Source organism: Xenopus tropicalis, chromosome 10 (assembly GCF_000004195.4).
Source record: "Xenopus tropicalis strain Nigerian chromosome 10, UCB_Xtro_10.0, whole genome shotgun sequence".
NCBI lineage: Eukaryota > Metazoa > Chordata > Amphibia > Anura > Pipidae > Xenopus > Xenopus tropicalis.
Genome location: NC_030686.2, coordinates 50,558,768 through 50,578,101, shown reverse-complemented (window position 1 = coordinate 50,578,101; position 19,334 = coordinate 50,558,768). Strand labels below are relative to the sequence as shown.

At 54.1% G+C, this 19,334-nt stretch overlaps 1 protein-coding gene across 2 annotated transcripts; it reads right to left on the bottom strand.

The window, feature by feature from the left end:
* Positions 1-77: 77 nt before the first annotated feature.
* Positions 78-18,819, bottom strand: wipi1 (WD repeat domain, phosphoinositide interacting 1). Of its 2 annotated transcripts, XM_031894056.1 has the most exons (13): positions 18,644-18,819; positions 7,672-7,754; positions 6,262-6,431; positions 5,861-5,957; positions 5,686-5,783; positions 5,393-5,485; positions 4,777-4,847; positions 4,013-4,120; positions 3,513-3,674; positions 2,369-2,476; positions 1,600-1,721; positions 1,054-1,154; positions 78-331 (listed from the first exon to the last, which is right to left on the bottom strand). In XM_031894056.1, the coding sequence occupies exons 1-13, from the start codon at positions 18,709-18,711 to the stop codon at positions 284-286; spliced, it is 1,329 nt and encodes a 442-aa protein (XP_031749916.1). In that variant the 5' UTR covers positions 18,712-18,819; the 3' UTR covers positions 78-283.
* Between the last annotated feature and the right edge of the window lie 515 nt (positions 18,820-19,334).

Sequence of the window (19,334 nt, the reverse complement as noted above, 5' to 3'; positions counted from 1 at the left end):
CCGCAGAGTAACTATACGGGGGGGGGTACTCACAGCCCCCCCGACACACACATTTGTATAAATAAAATTTGCATAAATTAGGCAGAAACCACTTTATATAAAAAGGATAAATAAAACACTGTGAGAGCGAGTGGCGCCGCCCGTGTATATCTCCCCCCTCCTGGGCCCCCCCGGGGGGCAATACAGAGAATGCAGCACCTACTGACTGTGGGGGGGTTGTTTGGGGGGTGGGGGGGCGCCGATCTTCCGCCGACCTCTGTCCCAACCCCCTCGGGCGTCTCACTCACAGCCGTCCGTCTCGCACCTTCCCGCCTCCGCGGCACAAACTTATCTACCGGAAACCAAAAGACAGGGGGGCTTATTCTCCGGGGCGCCGGGGGGTGGGGTATAAAGGCCACCAAGCGTTGGGGGGGGGGCCACAAACCTACCCTATACGGTTACAGCCCTTCCCTTCTGTGCCCCCGGGAGTGGCCATGCCAGACTTCTGTATCCCACCCCCCCATTCTAGTGGGCAGATATCAGGTACCCCCCCAGCTGGGCAAGCAACATGGCAGCACACACACACATATATATATATACACATATATTTGTAACCTTTAAATTCAAATGAAAAGGCCTTGGCATGGCGGCATGCATAGTATTATAAAAAGGTGATGTGAGGAAATGTAAGTCGGCCAGCAGGGGGCGCAGGGAATAGCTCCCCCATAGGAATTGCTCAGTGAGCACAAAAATGGCCGCTTGGGGGGGTGGGGGTCGCCCCTATAAAATGAAAATAAAAAGACGGAACTACTTTGTGCTTCTCCTGTGGGCGTAACACTGTTTGCAATAAACATCCGCAAGGCACCTGTATTACTGCTCTGCGACCCAATATGGCTGCCAGAACCGGCACTTATGCAACAGAACCAAGTGGGTGGGACCAGGGCAGGTACCGAACCCACAGGAGCGGCGGCCGAACCTCAGGCCGATTGTCCCTTAGAATCCAGCGGCACTTGGTTCCGCCTCGGCGCCACTGACCCAGTTCTGCTATTGGCTCTAGGGTTTCTTAATGCTCACGGGTGGGAATTCTTTCTCGTCGTCCAGGCAAATGGGTCCAACCGCCAACTCGTGTTCCGGAATAATCTCTCCCCGCAGGGCGCCCACATCCTCGGAGTAACCTGGGGGGCAGGAAATACAGCAAAGGGGTCTGAAATGTTCCATGGAAACGGGCCGAGGGTTCTGTGCCTGACCTAGAACCTGCCCAGGAGTTGGTACTGTCCGGTTCCGCTAACAGGGAAAGGGGGGGCTCACAGCCTGTTGGCGCTTTATAAATAAATGTTAATAATAATAATTTAACCAACCCCCCCTTCCCAGCACCACAGCTCAGCTTTGCTTTATGGCAGGGGGGAAACGACTATGAATGTAGTAAATACAGGGGGTTCATTAAATACACTTTATAGGGAACAAACGCCCCACCCATGTGTTACATAAGCCATAGTCATGTGACTGCCCCCCAGTTACCCCCCAACTGAGGGCTTATTGGAGATCAGAGCAGATGGGGCAGCAATGACTGAGCTCTAATTAAAGGCCAAGTTGCCCCAGTCTGGAGCAGGTGGAGCTCACCTGTCATGGTGGATGTGGGCGGGGCAGAGCTGGGCCGGGCTACGGTGGCCGCGTAGGTAACAGGTACCGGGCTCTCGGCGTCGCTGTCTCCATCGGTCTCTGACTTGGCAGAACCCAACAGGCTGCGGCACAAACACAAATTAGCCGTTACCTTAACAGGGCACCCAGCACCCCAATCAGCTCCCTGGCACCCTCAGATCTGCCCCAAAGCGCTCAGGCACCCCTTGCTATGAGCTGGATATGCTTGTGTGGCTGAGGGTGCTCTCTCTCAGCTCAGGGAGATCATTTAGCGCAGGGTGCGCTCTCTCAGCGCAGGGTGCTCTCTCTCAGCGCAGGGTGCTCTCTCTCAGCTCAGGGAGATCATTTTGCTTAGGGTGCTCTCTCTCAGCTCAGGGTGCTCTCTCAGCTGAGAGAGAGCACCCTGGGCTAAATGATCTCCCTGAGCTGAGAGAGAGAGCACCCTGGGCTGAGAGAGAGAGAGCACCCTGGGCTAAATGATCTCCCTGAGCTGAGAGAGCACCCTGCGCTAAATGATCTCCCTGAGCTGAGAGAGAGAGCACCCTGGGCTGAGAGAGAGAGAGCACCCTGGGCTAAATGATCTCCCTGAGCTGAGAGAGAGAGCACCCTAAGCTGAGAGAGCACCCTGCGCTAAATAAGAAACCCTGGGCTGAGAGAGAGAGAGAGCACCCTGGGCTGAGAGAGAGAGCACCCTGCACCTTAGGCTGAGCCCAGACATGGCAGACATACTCAGTCCCACTCTATAACCCACCTGTGTTTCTTGATAAGGACACACTCGCCCCCGTCCTGTGGGTCCAAGTTATACACATAGAGGTGGCCGCTGGCCGACGTGACCAGGAGCCGCGGGAGCTTCTGAATTCTGTAAGACAAAGAGGGCGGGGTTTCAGCTTGTGGCGCCGCCCCATTTCCCCCACTCAGAACCACCCACAGGTAAGTGATTTGGGCCTTAAACCAAGATATTTCCTCCCTACTCCGATTTCTATGGGTCAGGGGTGGAGTAAGAGCTCCCTCTATTGGCTGCAGCTCCATTTACACTATTAGCAACAATCAGTCGGCAACAAGGCTTACTCTCTGCCTGACCAGAGCTCTGTACCTGGGTAAGTACTGAGGGGAGATTGGATTCACTTACCCAGGGGGAGGGTCCTGTCTGACCATGGGAAAGAGAGCAGCCCAGGAGCAGGAAGTACAGAGAATCAGAGCTCTGTACCTGGGTAAGTACTGGGGGGAGATTGGATTCACTTACCCAGGGGGGGGTTCCTACCTGACCATGGGAAAGAGAGCAGCCCAGGAGCAGGAAGTACAGAGAATCAGAGCTCTGTACCTGGGTAAGTACTGGGGGGAGATTGGATTCACTTACCCAGGGGGAGGTTCCTGCCTGACCATGGGAAAGAGAGCAGCCCAGGAGCAGGAAGTACAGAGAATCAGAGCTCTGTACCTGGGTAAGTACTGGGGGGAGATTGGATTCACTTACCCAGGGGGGGGGTTCCTGTCTGACCATGGGAAAGAGAGCAGCCCAGGAGCAGGAAGTACAGAGAACTAGAGCTCTGTACCTGGGTAAGTACTGGGGGGAGATTGGATTCACTTACCCAGGGGGAGGTTCCTGTCTGACCATGGGAAAGAGAGCAGCCCAGGAGCAGGAAGTACAGAGAATCAGAGCTCTGTACCTGGGTAAGTACTGGGGGGAGATTGGATTCACTTACCCAGGGGGAGGTTCCTGTCTGACCATGGGAAAGAGAGCAGCCCAGGAGCAGGAAGTACAGAGAACCAGAACTCTGTACCTGGGTAAGTACTGGGGGGAGATTGGATTCACTTACCCAGGGGGGGGGGGTTCCTGTCTGACCATGGGAAAGAGAGCAGCCCAGGATCATGAGCAATAAAAACTCCCTGAAACTCACGTGACCAAGGTGCATGCGTTTTTCTGTCCCGAAAAATTCAGTCGAACTGTAGCGAAGGCGCGATCCTGGTTCATCATGTCGGAGACTTGTGCCGGGAGGTAGTTAGAAGCAGCCATAAACATCTTTCCTACATAGCCTGTCCATGTGGCATTCTCTTCTGGCCTGCACAGGAAAGGGTTAAACCAATCATAGCAGTCATTGGTCACTTTCTCTAAATATAGCCCCTACACAGGGAATCTTACCCCCCCCCCCCCAGCCCACACAGCGGAAGAGCCCATTGCTCCGTTTATGTGAATATGCTACATGCAAGGAGATGCCGGGGGCCCTAGGATACAGAAGGCGCAGGGTTAAATGCAGAAGGGAAGGGGGGCGTCTTTGTGGCAATGGGGGTCCCAGCTCTGAGGCCGTTGTTACACAAACACTGTGAGTGGGGACAGACCTCGTTATAGGAACTGACCAGCAGGGGGCGGTATGGGCACCGCGTGTCCCTAGGTACTTACCTGTCGGGCAGGTGTTCCAGTTTGAAGATGTGGACGGTCTCAGTGTTGCTGGAGGCGCAAAGGAACTGGGAATCCATACTGAATACCAAAGAGCTAATGCTCACGTATCTGCCGGGGGGGAAAGAACGGCATTTATTAACCCATTAACGAACAGACAAGTGATATCTATCAGGCTGTAGTTCAACAACATCTAGGAGCTGCCCATGGCACAGAGAGGGGGAACCTGCTCTGTAATGGGACTGGATCACTGGATCCCACTGCTTTTATATCTGCCCCTTATCCATTCCCTCACCTGATCCCACCGACCCCTCCCTACCTGCCCCTCAGTCTGTCCCTCCCACCCCTGTGTAGGGCAGAACCCGCTGCTTTATTGTATATACAGGGGCAACAATCCCATCACCCACCTCTTCATCCCTCTGCGGAACTCATAGAGCTTCTGCCCCTCAGTCTGTCCCTCCCACCCCTGTGTAGGGCAGAACCCGCTGCTTTATTGTATATACAGGGGCAACAATCCCATCACCCACCTCTTCATCCCTCTGCGGAACTCATAGAGCTTCTGCCCCTCAGTCTGTCGCTCCCACCCCTGTGTAGGGCAGAACCCGCTGCTTTATTGTATATACAGGGGCAACAATCCCATCACCCACCTCTTCATCCCTCTGCGGAACTCATAGAGCTTCTGCCCCTCAGTCTGTCGCTCCCACCCCTGTGTAGGGCAGAACCCGCTGCTTTATTGTATATACAGGGGCAACAATCCCATCACCCACCTCTTCATCCCTCTGCGGAACTCATAGAGCTTCTGCCCCTCAGGAATGGAAAAGACGCGAATCACCGTACCCTGCGGGAATAGCAACATCAGCCTCTACATGCACACGTATGTGTCCCTTGTATTCCGCTTGCCCCCTGTGTATTCTGCTTGCCCCCCCTGTGTATTCTGCTTGCCCCCCCCTGTGTATTCCGCTTGCCCCCCCCTGTGTATTCCGCTTGCCCCCCCCTGTGTATTCCGCTTGCCCCCTGTGTATTCCGCTTGCCCCCCCTGTGTATTCCGCTTGCCCCCCCTGTGTATTCTGCTTGCCCCCCCTGTGTATTCCGCTTGCCCCCCCTGTGTATTCCGCTTGCCCCCCCTGTGTATTCCGCTTGCCCCCCTGTGTATTCCGCTTGCCCCCCCTGTGTATTCCGCTTGCCCCCCCTGTGTATTCCGCTTGCCCCCCCTGTGTATTCCGCTTGCCCCCCCTGTGTATTCCGCTTGCCCCCCCTGTGTATTCCGCTTGCCCCCTGTGTATTGAGGGAGAGAGAGGTTTGGGGGAGCAGTAGGTTCATATTTGCCGCCCCCCACCTCAATAGTGTGCAATGGGTGCTGGGTGCCGCGGGGGGGGTACTCACTTTCTCTGAAGCACTGGCCAGTTTTGTTCCCGTAGAGTTGAAGGCGATAGCAGCAAGGGGGCTGTCGTGGGCCGGGATCGTGCACTCGCACTTCTGTGGCACGGGGGAGAAAGAGTTAATAATCATGGATGTCAGAGGTGCCCCAAAGAGTGCCCGCAGGGTGGCACGCAACAAGCATCGCCTTATGCTAAAGGAGTAAATACACGGAGTGGCCTCTGGGCAGAGATGGCAGGACAGTAGTGTTACTGGAGGGAGGAGCTTAGAGAGAAAGGCGGAGCTGCGGGCAGACTTACCAAGCAGTTGGCATCGTACACGGAGACTTCCCCCGAGGAGGAGCTGCCAGGATAGGCCAGGAAGGAGTTGGAATGGTTGATTGACAGAGCACAGAGGCCTGAGGGGAGCAACAAGGGTTAAACGGCTGCTGGCAGGGGGGCTGGCACTGCCCTTACTGTGCCCGCTGGCACTTACCATGGGGGTTCCGGGGGGTGTCCAGCAACGTCTTCAGCAGCTTCATGTCCTTAATGTTATGGATGTAGATCGATTCCTCCAAACACACAATCAGCCTCTGGGGGGAGACATAGAGCCGCACTGAATTGTGGGACATTAACCACTGCTCCGCCCCCATCCGCCTTTATAACCCCCACAGTGATGCCGTCACTAATCCACTGCAGTTCGGCCCCCCCCCGTTCCTAGATAAACTAGTGAGGGCTGGGCATGGCCAGGCAGCAGTGCTGTAAGGGGTGTGGCTATAGCGCCACTCTGTGTGCCAATCTAGGCTGCTGTGAAGCAAGAGGGGGTGCCATTCCCTCACTAGTGATCCCCCCCATTCCCAGCTGGCAGTCGGACAGTAACTCCCCCCCCCGACATACCTGGCGGTTCAGCCTGATGGATAAGATGTTGCCGGAGTAGTTATAGTTACAGATCTCTGTGCCCTTCTTGAAGTGCAACACGTTCATCTGGCGCGGCTTGGCGTGACTAACCACCACCACCAGACTGCTGGAGAACAGGCGCTCCACGATGTAAACATCCTTCACCTCCCCTACATGATACACACAGTCAGGCCTGCTCTGCAATCCATTATTATCCCTGTCCCTCTCCGCTCCCCCCCTACATGATACACACAGTCAGGCCTGCTCTGCAATCCATTATTATCCCTGTCCCTCCCCGCTCCCCCCCTACATGATACACACAGTCAGGCCTGCTCTGCAATCCATTATTATCCCTGTCCCTCTCCGCTCCCCCCCTACATGATACACACAGTCAGGCCTGCTCTGCAATCCATTATTATCCCTGTCCCTCCCCGCTCCCCCCCTACATGATACACACAGTCAGGCCTGCTCTGCAATCCATTATTATCCCTGTCCCTCCCCGCTCCCCCCCTACATGATACACACAGTCAGGCCTGCTCTGCAATCCATTATTATCCCTGTCCCTCTCCGCTCCCCCCCTACATGATACACACAGTCAGGCCTGCTCTGCAATCCATTATTATCCCTGTCCCTCTCCACTCCCCCCCTACATGATACACACAGTCAGGCCTGCTCTGCAATCCATTATTATCCCTGTCCCTCCCCGCTCCCCCCTACATGATACACACAGTCAGGCCTGCTCTGCAATCCATTATTATCCCTGTCCCTCTCCGCTCCCCCCCTACATGATACACACAGTCAGGCCTGCTCTGCAATCCATTATTATCCCTGTCCCTCCCCGCTCCCCCCTACATGATACACACAGTCAGGCCTGCTCTGCAATCCATTATTATCCCTGTCCCTCCCCGCTCCCCCCCTACATGATACACACAGTCAGGCCTGCTCTGCAATCCATTATTATCCCTGTCCCTCCCCGCTCCCCCCTACATGATACACACAGTCAGGCCTGCTCTGCAATCCATTATTATCCCTGTCCCTCCCCGCTCCCCCCCTACATGATACACACAGTCAGGCCTGCTCTGCAATCCATTATTATCCCTGTCCCTCCCCGCTCCCCCCCTACATGATACACACAGTCAGGCCTGCTCTGCAATCCATTATTATCCCTGTCCCTCTCCGCTCCCCCCCTACATGATACACACAGTCAGGCCTGCTCTGCAATCCATTATTATCCCTGTCCCTCTCCGCTCCCCCCCTACATGATACACACAGTCAGGCCTGCTCTGCAATCCATTATTATCCCTGTCCCTCCCCGCTCCCCCCCTACATGATACACACAGTCAGGCCTGCTCTGCAATCCATTATTATCCCTGTGTGAGACAGGGGTTTGGTTGCACAGAGGACACTCACAGCTCTCGTGCACGAGATCCAGACGCTCGACGTTGCTCAGAGAGTAGAGTTTGTAGCCCGACCTCATGCCGATAGCCAGGGACCTGCACCGGGAGAGACGGGCGTTACGGATTGGTATGGACAGGTCACATGGTCCCACACAGACTGTGCCACATACCAACCTATGTACAAAAGCTAAGGATTATGGGAAAGCCAAGTGGGCAATGCCAGGGGAACCCTGAGTGAGGGGCAAGTGGCCGGCTTGGGGCTCATCCCTGGGGGGGGGGGGGGGTCACTACTTGCAACTGTCACTTGTACTGGGATTCGGACCTGGATTCTGGTTCTACAGGAAATTCTGCCAATGGAGCAGTTTGTCTTGGGAGTCACAGAGTTCTACGTGTTTATGGCCTGAAATAATTGGAGTAATTAGCGGTGACTTCTCACTCAGGCATTGTGCCCGCCCCTAATTCCCTGCCACCTCTGCTGGGCGGCCACTCCCTGTAATCTCTCTCTTCCTCACACTACTCATGTGCCAGTAAATCCCCAGTGCACAGAATCTCAGCCATAAAGCAGGGCAGGACTGCTGCTTACAATGGGGGGGGGATCAGATAGGATCTGTGCCACTGTGACAGAATGCTCTGTTATACAGATAGCTAGAATCTCAGCCATAAAGCAGGGCAGGACTGCTGCTTACAATGGGGGGGTCAGATAGGATCTGTGCCACTGTGACAGAATGCTCTGTTATACAGATAGCTAGAATCTCAGCCATAAAGCAGGGCAGGACTGCTGCTTACAATAGGGGATCAGATAGGATCTGTGCCACTGTGACAGAATGCTCTGTTATACAGATAGCTAGAATCTCAGCCATAAAGCAGGGCAGGACTGCTGCTTACAATGGGGGGGGGATCAGATAGGATCTGTGCCACTGTGACAGAATGCTCTGTTATACAGATAGCTAGAATCTCAGCCATAAAGCAGGGCAGGACTGCTGCTTACAATGGGGGGGGGATCAGATAGGATCTGTGCCACTGTGACAGGATGCTCTGTTATACAGATAGCTAGAATCTCAGCCATAAAGCAGGGCAGGACTGCTGCTTACAATGGGGGGGATCAGATAGGATCTGTGCCACTGTGACAGAATGCTCTGTTATACAGATAGCTAGAATCTCAGCCATAAAGCAGGGCAGGACTGCTGCTTACAATGGGGGGGGGATCAGATAGGATCTGTGCCACTGTGACAGAATGCTCTGTTATACAGATAGCTAGAATCTCAGCCATAAAGCAGGGCAGGACTGCTGCTTACAATGGGGGGGGGATCAGATAGGATCTGTGCCACTGTGACAGAATGCTCTGTTATACAGATAGCTAGAATCTCAGCCATAAAGCAGGGCAGGACTGCTGCTTACAATGGGGGGGATCAGATAGGATCTGTGCCACTGTGACAGAATGCTCTGTTATACAGATAGCTAGAATCTCAGCCATAAAGCAGGGCAGGACTGCTGCTTACAATGGGGGGGATCAGATAGGATCTGTGCCACTGTGACAGAATGCTCTGTTATACAGATAGCTAGAATCTCAGCCATAAAGCAGGGCAGGACTGCTGCTTACAATGGGGGGATCAGATAGGATCTGTGCCACTGTGACAGAATGCTCTGTTATACAGATAGCTAGAATCTCAGCCATAAAGCAGGGCAGGACTGCTGCTTACAATGGGGGGGGGATCAGATAGGATCTGTGCCACTGTGACAGAATGCTCTGTTATACAGATAGCTAGAATCTCAGCCATAAAGCAGGGCAGGACTGCTGCTTACAATGGGGGGATCAGATAGGATCTGTGCCACTGTGACAGAATGCTCTGTTATACAGATAGCTAGAATCTCAGCCATAAAGCAGGGCAGGACTGCTGCTTACAATAGGGGGATCAGATAGGATCTGTGCCACTGTGACAGAATGCTCTGTTATACAGATAGCTAGAATCTCAGCCATAAAGCAGGGCAGGACTGCTGCTTACAATGGGGGGGGATCAGATAGGATCTGTGCCACTGTGACAGAATGCTCTGTTATACAGATAGCTAGAATCTCAGCCATAAAGCAGGGCAGGACTGCTGCTTACAATGGGGGGATCAGATAGGATCTGTGCCACTGTGACAGAATGCTCTGTTATACAGATAGCTAGAATCTCAGCCATAAAGCAGGGCAGGACTGCTGCTTACAATGGGGGGATCAGATAGGATCTGTGCCACTGTGACAGAATGCTCTGTTATACAGATAGCTAGAATCTCAGCCATAAAGCAGGGCAGGACTGCTGCTTACAATGGGGGGGGGGATCAGATAGGATCTGTGCCACTGTGACAGAATGCTCTGTTATACAGATAGCTAGAATCTCAGCCATAAAGCAGGGCAGGACTGCTGCTTACAATAGGGGGATCAGATAGGATCTGTGCCACTGTGACAGAATGCTCTGTTATACAGATAGCTAGAATCTCAGCCATAAAGCAGGGCAGGACTGCTGCTTACAATGGGGGGATCAGATAGGATCTGTGCCACTGTGACAGAATGCTCTGTTATACAGATAGCTAGAATCTCAGCCATAAAGCAGGGCAGGACTGCTGCTTACAATGGGGGGGATCAGATAGGATCTGTGCCACTCTGACAGAATGCTCTGTTATACAGATAGCTAGAATCTCAGCCATAAAGCAGGGCAGGACTGCTGCTTACAATGGGGGGGATCAGATAGGATTTGTGCCACTGTGACAGAATGCTCTGTTATACAGATAGCTAGAATCTCAGCCATAAAGCAGGGCAGGACTGCTGCTTACAATGGGGGGGGGGATCAGATAGGATCTGTGCCACTGTGACAGAATGCTCTGTTATACAGATAGCTAGAATCTCAGCCATAAAGCAGGGCAGGACTGCTGCTTACAATAGGGGGATCAGATAGGATCTGTGCCACTGTGACAGAATGCTCTGTTATACAGATAGCTAGAATCTCAGCCATAAAGCAGGGCAGGACTGCTGCTTACAATGGGGGGATCAGATAGGATCTGTGCCACTGTGACAGAATGCTCTGTTATACAGATAGCTAGAATCTCAGCCATAAAGCAGGGCAGGACTGCTGCTTACAATGGGGGGGATCAGATAGGATCTGTGCCACTCTGACAGAATGCTCTGTTATACAGATAGCTAGAATCTCAGCCATAAAGCAGGGCAGGACTGCTGCTTACAATGGGGGGGATCAGATAGGATCTGTGCCACTGTGACAGAATGCTCTGTTATACAGATAGCTAGAATCTCAGCCATAAAGCAGGGCAGGACTGCTGCTAACAATGGGGGGGGATCAGATAGGATCTGTGCCACTGTGACAGAATGCTCTGTTATACAGATAGCTAGAATCTCAGCCATAAAGCAGGGCAGGACTGCTGCTTACAATGGGGGGGATCAGATAGGATCTGTGCCACTGTGACAGAATGCTCTGTTATACAGATAGCTAGAATCTCAGCCATAAAGCAGGGCAGGACTGCTGCTTACAATGGGGGGGATCAGATAGGATCTGTGCCACTGTGACAGAATGCTCTGTTATACAGATAGCTAGAATCTCAGCCATAAAGCAGGGCAGGACTGCTGCTAACAATGGGGGGGGATCAGATAGGATCTGTGCCACTGTGACAGAATGCTCTGTTATACAGATAGCTAGAATCTCAGCCATAAAGCAGGGCAGGACTGCTGCTTACAATGGGGGGGATCAGATAGGATCTGTGCCACTGTGACAGAATGCTCTGTTATACAGATAGCTAGAATCTCAGCCATAAAGCAGGGCAGGACTGCTGCTTACAATGGGGGGATCAGATAGGATCTGTGCCACTGTGACAGAATGCTCTGTTATACGGATAGCTAGAATCTCAGCCATAAAGCAGGGCAGGACTGCTGCTTACAATGGGGGGGGATCAGATAGGATCTGTGCCACTGTGACAGAATGCTCTGTTATACAGATAGCTAGAATCTCAGCCATAAAGCAGGGCAGGACTGCTGCTTACAATGGGGGGATCAGATAGGATCTGTGCCACTGTGACAGAATGCTCTGTTATACAGATAGCTAGAATCTCAGCCATAAAGCAGGGCAGGACTGCTGCTTACAATAGGGGGATCAGATAGGATCTGTGCCACTGTGACAGAATGCTCTGTTATACAGATAGCTAGAATCTCAGCCATAAAGCAGGGCAGGACTGCTGCTTACAATGGGGGGATCAGATAGGATCTGTGCCACTGTGACAGAATGCTCTGTTATACAGATAGCTAGAATCTCAGCCATAAAGCAGGGCAGGACTGCTGCTTACAATGGGGGGATCAGATAGGATCTGTGCCACTGTGACAGAATGCTCTGTTATACAGATAGCTAGAATCTCAGCCATAAAGCAGGGCAGGACTGCTGCTTACAATAGGGGGATCAGATAGGATCTGTGCCACTGTGACAGAATGCTCTGTTATACAGATAGCTAGAATCTCAGCCATAAAGCAGGGCAGGACTGCTGCTTACAATGGGGGGGGATCAGATAGGATCTGTGCCACTGTGACAGAATGCTCTGTTATACAGATAGCTAGAATCTCAGCCATAAAGCAGGGCAGGACTGCTGCTTACAATGGGGGGATCAGATAGGATCTGTGCCACTGTGACAGAATGCTCTGTTATACAGATAGCTAGAATCTCAGCCATAAAGCAGGGCAGGACTGCTGCTTACAATGGGGGGATCAGATAGGATCTGTGCCACTGTGACAGAATGCTCTGTTATACAGATAGCTAGAATCTCAGCCATAAAGCAGGGCAGGACTGCTGCTTACAATGGGGGGGATCAGATAGGATCTGTGCCACTGTGACAGAATGCTCTGTTATACAGATAGCTAGAATCTCAGCCATAAAGCAGGGCAGGACTGCTGCTTACAATGGGGGGATCAGATAGGATCTGTGTCACTGTGACAGAATGCTCTGTTATACAGATAGCTAGAATCTCAGCCATAAAGCAGGGCAGGACTGCTGCTTACAATGGGGGGATCAGATAGGATCTGTGCCACTGTGACAGAATGCTCTGTTATACAGATAGCTAGAATCTCAGCCATAAAGCAGGGCAGGACTGCTGCTTACAATGGGGGGGGGATAGGATCTGTGCCACTGTGACAGAATGCTCTGTTATACAGATAGCTAGAATCTCAGCCATAAAGCAGGGCAGGACTGCTGCTTACAATGGGGGGGGATCAGATAGGATCTGTGCCACTGTGACAGAATGCTCTGTTATACAGATAGCTAGAATCTCAGCCATAAAGCAGGGCAGGACTGCTGCTTACAATGGGGGGGGATAGGATCTGTGCCACTGTGACAGAATGCTCTGTTATACAGATAGCTAGAATCTCAGCCATAAAGCAGGGCAGGACTGCTGCTTACAATGGGGGGATCAGATAGGATCTGTGCCACTGTGACAGAATGCTCTGTTATACAGATAGCTAGAATCTCAGCCATAAAGCAGGGCAGGACTGCTGCTTACAATGGGGGGGGATCAGATAGGATCTGTGCCACTGTGACAGAATGCTCTGTTATACAGATAGCTAGAATCTCAGCCATAAAGCAGGGCAGGACTGCTGCTTACAATGGGGGGGGGATAGGATCTGTGCCACTGTGACAGAATGCTCTGTTATACAGATAGCTAGAATCTCAGCCATAAAGCAGGGCAGGACTGCTGCTTACAATGGGGGGATCAGATAGGATCTGTGCCACTGTGACAGAATGCTCTGTTATACAGATAGCTAGAATCTCAGCCATAAAGCAGAGCAGGACTGCTGCTTACAATGGGGGGGGATCAGATAGGATCTGTGCCACTGTGACAGAATGCTCTGTTATACAGATAGCTAGAATCTCAGCCATAAAGCAGGGCAGGACTGCTGCTTACAATGGGGGGATCAGATAGGCACTGGGTGGGGAAATAAAGGACACACTAACCCACACCATTCCTTACACAAAGAGTAAAATGAGAGAGAGGGAAACCATGGAACTGTACAATCTCAGTCCAACCGGATCTGCAGGGATCTAGTGATACATTCGGGCCCCAACAGGATCAGCACTAAGGACAGCGCAGCCCGGAGGCAAATATAACAGGGGGAGGGGCAATGGGTCGGCGCCAGATGCAGCACATGAGTTAGAAGAAATATTTGATGAGTTGGGGAGTCGGATCTGATGCCTGGGGGGCAGGGACAGGCAGGGGGGCAGTTACTGTTGGGAGGGACCAATCAGGTGCAGGGGGTAATTATAGAAACAGGGGCAACCAATTGTAGCCTTGGTTGTAGGACAGGGAGCCGGTACAGTATGTGAGGAAGGGGTACATAGAGTTCAAGGGGTAAATATACAGAGAAAGAGGGGGCAATTGTTTAGTAGAGCAGACCTGGGGCAGTAAGGGGGACAGATACAGTGTATGAGGGGTATGTAGGACATATGGGGGTAAATAAACTAGAGCACAGAAGGGGGGGACACAAGTGGGCTCTGTACTGGACTGGGGCTGCTGGGGGTGTAAATGGGTGGGGCAGTAAGGGGCAATAAAGTAAAGAGGTGGCCTATAGAGTACAGGAGAGTCAGTGGATGGGGGGCCTATAGAGTACAGGAGAGTCAGTAGAGGGGGGCCTATAGAGTACAGGAGAGTCAGTAGAGGGGGGGCCTATAGAGTACAGGAGAGTCAGTAGAGGGGGGCCTATAGAGTACAGGAGAGTCAGTAGAGGGGGGGCCTATAGAGTACAGGAGAGTCAGTAGAGGGGGGGCCTATAGAGTACAGGAGAGTCAGTAGAGGGGGGGCCTATAGAGTACAGGAGAGTCAGTGGATGGGGGGCCTATAGAGTACAGGAGAGTCAGTGGATGGGGGGCCTATAGAGTACAGGAGAGTCAGTGGATGGGGGGCCTATAGAGTACAGGAGAGTCAGTAGAGGGGGGGCCTATAGAGTACAGGAGAGTCAGTGGATGGGGGGCCTATAGAGTACAGGAGAGTCAGTAGAGGGGGGGCCTATAGAGTACAGGAGAGTCAGTGGATGGGGGGCCTATAGAGTACAGGAGAGTCAGTAGAGGGGGGGCCTATAGGTACAGGAGAGTCAGTAGAGGGGGGGCCTATAGAGTACAGGAGAGTCAGTAGAGGGGGGCCTATAGAGTACAGGAGAGTCAGTAGAGGGGGGCCTATAGAGTACAGGAGAGTCAGTGGATGGGGGGCTATAGAGTACAGGAGAGTCAGTGGATGGGGGGCCTATAGAGTACAGGAGAGTCAGTGGATGGGGGGCCTATAGAGTACAGGAGAGTCAGTGGAGGGGGGCCTATAGAGTACAGGAGAGTCAGTGGATGGGGGGCCTATAGAGTACAGGAGAGTCAGTAGAGGGGGGGCCTATAGAGTACAGGAGAGTCAGTAGAGGGGGGGGGCCTATAGAGTACAGGAGAGTCAGTAGAGGGGGCCTATAGAGTACAGGAGAGTCAGTAGAGGGGGGCCTATAGAGTACAGGAGAGTCAGTAGAGGGGGGCCTATAGAGTACAGGAGAGTCAGTAACGAGAGGGGGCAGTAGAGTAGAGGGGGGGCAGTAGAGTAGAGGGGGGGCAGTAGAGTAGAGGGGGCAATAGAGTAGGGGGGGCAGTAGAGTAGAGGGGGGCAGTAGAGTAGAGGGGGGCAGGAGTAGAGTAGAGGGGGCAGTAGAGTAGAGGGGGCAGTAGAGTAGAGGGGCAGTAGAGTAGAGGGGGGGCAGTAGAGTAGAGGGGGGCAGTAGAGTAGAGGGGGGGCAGTAGAGTAGAGAGGGGGGGGCAGGGCAGTAGAGTAGAGGGGGGCAGTAGAGTAGAGAGGGGGGGGCAGTAGAGTAGAGGGGGGCAGTAGAGTAGAGGGGGGCAGTAGAGTAGGGGGCAGTAGAGTAGAGGGGGCAGTAGAGTAGAGGGGGGGCAGTAGAGTAGAGGGGGCAGAGAGTAGAGGGGGGAGTAGAGTAGAGGGGGCAGTAGAGTAGAGGGGCCAGTAGAGTAGAGGGGGGGCAGTAGAGTAGAGGGGGGGCAGTAGCAGTAGAGGGGGGGGGGCAGTAAGTGAGGGGGGCAGTAGAGTAGAGGGGGGGCAGTAGAGTAGGGGGGCAGTAGAGTAGAGGGGGGGGCAAGTAGAAGTAGAGGGGGGGGCAGTAGATAGAGGGGGGCAGTAGAGTAGAGCGGGGGGCAGTAGAGTAGAGGGGGGGCAGTAGAGTAGAGGGGGGGCAGTAGAGTAGAGGGGGGGCAGTAGAGTAGAGGGGGCAGTAGAGTAGAGGGGGGGGCAATAGAGTAGAGGGGGGCAGTAGAGTAGTAAGTAGCAGGGGGGGCAGTAGAGTAGAGGGGGGGGCAGTAGAGTTAGAGGGGGGCAGTAGAGTAGAGGGGGGCAGTAGAGTAGAGGGGGGCAGTAGAGTAGAGGGGGGGCAGTAGGATAGAGGGGGGCAAGATAGAGTAGAGGGGGCAGTAGAGTAGAGGGGGCAGTAGAGTAGCAGGGGATGCAGTAGAGTAGAGGGGGAGGGGCAGTAGAGTAGAGGGGGGGCGAGTAGAGTAAGGCTAGAGGGGGGCAGTAGAGTAGAGGGGGGCAGCTAGATGAGGGGGGGCAGTAGAGTAGAGGGGGGCCGCAGGATAGAGTAGAGGGGGGGCGTTAGAGTAGAGGGGGGGCAGTAGAGTAGAGGGGGGCATGAGTAGAGGGGGGGGCAGTAGAGTAGAGGGGGGCAGTAGAGTAGCAGGGGCGGGGCAATAGAGTAGGGGGAAGTAAGCAGTAGGAGGGGGGGGCAGTAAGTCAGAGGGGGGCGAGTAGCAGTAGAGGGGGGGCAGTAGAGTAGAGGGGGGGGCAGCTAGAAGTAGAGGGCGGGGGCAATAGCAGTAGACAGGGGGGCAGTAGAGTAGATGGGGGGGCAATTAGAGTAGAGGGGAGGGGCCAAGTTAAGAAAAAGAGGAAGGGTAGGAGGGGGGGCGCAGTTGAGTTAACGAGGGGGGCAGGTAGGAGTATGGGGGGGGCACAATAGAGTAGGTGGGGGCAGTAGAGTAGAGGCGGGGCAGTAGAGAGAGGGGGGACAGTAGAGCTAGAGGGGGCAGTAAGTAGAGGGGGGGCAGTAGAGTAGAGGGGGGGCATAGCAGTAGAGGGGGGTGGCCAAGTGAGTAGAGGGGGGCAGTAAGAGGTTAGAGGGGGGCATTAGGAGTAGAGGGGGGGCCAGTAGAGTAGAGGGGGCAGTAGAGTTAGAGGGGGGGCAGTAGAAGTAGAGGAGGGCAGTTAGGAGTAGAGGGGGGCAGTAATTAGAGTAGAGGGGGGGCAGTTAGAGTAGAGGGGGGGCAGTAGATAAGCAGGGAGGGCAAGTAAGAGTAGAGGGGGCGGCAGTAGAGTAGAGGGGGCGGCAATAGAGAGAGGGGGGCGGTTAGCAGTAGAGGGGGGCAGTAGAGTAGAGGGGGCAGTTGAGAGGGGCAGTAGAGGGGGCAGTAGAGTAGAGGGGGGCAGTAGAGTAGAGGGGGGCCAGCATAGATAGAGGGCGGGGGCAATAGATTAGGGGGGCAGTAATAGAGTAGAGGGGGGCAATAGAGTAGAGGGGGCAGTAGAAGTAAGAGGCGGGGGCAGTAGAGTAGAGCGGGGGGCAGTTAGATAGAGGGGGACCAGTAGAGTAGAGGGGGGGCAGTAGAGTAGAGGGGGGGCAATAGAGTAGGGGGCAGTAAGAGTAGAGGGCGGGCAGTAGTAGAGGCGGGCAGTAGAGTAGACGGTGGGGCAGTAAGAGTAGAGTAGAGTAGAGGGGGGGCAGTAGAGTAGAGGGGCAGTAGAGTTAGAGGGGGGCAGTTAGCAGTAGAGGGGGGGCAGTAGAGTAGAGGGGCGGGCAGTAGAGTAGAGGGGGCGGGCAGTTAGAGTTAGAGGGATCGGGGGCAGATAGGTAGAGGGAGGCAGTAGAGTAGAGGGGGGCATTAGAGTAGAGGGGGGGGCAGCGAGCAGTAGAGGGGGGCAGATAGAGTAGCGAGGGGGGCAGTAGATGTAGAGGGGGGCAGTTAGGTAGAGGGGGATGGCAATAGAGAGAGGGGGGCAGTAGAGTAGAGGCGGGGGCCAGTAGATGTAGAGGGGGGCGGCAATAGAGTAGGAGGGGGGCAGTAGAAGTAGAGGGGGGCAGTAGAGTAGAGGCGGGGCAGAGAGTGAGGGGGCAGTAGAGTTAGAGGGGGGCAGTAGTAGTAGAGGGGGCAGTAGAGTAGAGGAGGGGGGCAATAGAGTAGGGGGGGCCAGTTAGAGTAGAGGGGGGGCAGTAGAGTAGAGGGGGGGCAGTGTAGAGTAGAGGGGGGGTGGCAAGTAGAGTGAGGGGGGCAGTAGAGTAGAGGGCGGGGGCAAATTAGGAGTAGGCGGCAAGTAGAGTAGAGGGGGGGGCAGTTAGAGTAGAGGCGGCGGAGTAGAGTGTAGGCGGGGGCAGTAGAGTAGAGGGGGCGGCAGTAGAGTTAGAGGGGGGCCAGTTAGAGTAGAGGGGGGGCAATAAGAAGAGAGGGGAGCAGTAGAGTAGAGGGGGGCAGTAGCAGCTAGAGGGGGGGCCAGTAGAGTAGAGGGGCAGTGGAGTAGAGGGGGGCAGTGAGTTACGAGGGGGGCAATAGAGTAGGGGGGCAAATTAGAGGTAGAGGGGCAGTAGAGTAGAGGCTGGGGGCAATAGAGTAGGAGGGGGGGCAATAAGAGTAGAGGGGGGGGCTTGGCAATAGATGTAGAGGGGGGGCAGTTAGAGCTTAGAGGGGCAGTTAGAGTAGAGGGGCGGGCAATAGAGTTTAGAGGGGGGGCAGTTAGAGTAGATGGGGGCAGGCTAGAGAGAGGGGGGCGGCAGTAGGAGTTAGAGGGGGGGGCAGCTAGAGTAGAGGGGGGCAGTAGCAGTAGAGGGGGGCGGCAAGAGTAGAGGGGGGCAGTTAGAGTAGAGGGGGCAGTAGAGTAGAGGGGGGGCAATAGAGTAGAGGGGGGGCAGTAGAGTAGAGGGGGGGCAATAGAGTGGTTCTTACGTGCAGTCCTGGTTGTAGGACAGACAGCAGATGTCCCCGGCTCCCTCTCCGCCCCCTCCGGTCTCCATTCCTCCCCGGCCTCTCCGGCTCCCGTACTGTCCCGATCCCGGGCCGCATCCGCCCGTAAACAAACAGCAGCTGACAGCGCGTCACTAGTTACCTCTTGCTGATTGGTTGTTATCGCTCAGCCACACCCCCATTCCATTCCTATCCTCTATCCTTCCTCTCCGCCAACCAATAACAGAGTGGAAGTGATACGCCGCCCACTTTCCGTCTTGCATCATGTGGCGATGGAGAAGCCACGCCCATTCCACCAACAGGGCTACTTCTAATTGGCTAAATCAGACATGAGGCGCACAACTGATTGGCTGGGTTTCTAATGAGGCTCAAAAACAGTGCGCTGAAGCCAGCGTACGCCATCTTGGTGCAGGAAATTGTCACTAACATTGGGTTATCGAAACTAATCTTAACTTATCGCGGTGACCAAACTCCGCGGTAGGTAGATAAAAAAAAGTAGTCGAGACCAAGTTTAAAAGTCGCCGCTACAATTCGGAGGTTTCTGGCACCCATGACTAAAAATCTCTTGGTTTCAATCTACTTTGCTTGAACTTCTTAGTTACTGCTGCCCCCTGCTGGTCACAATCTGTAGTGATATACTTACCGACCCCCGGGGCTGGATGTGGGGCAAATA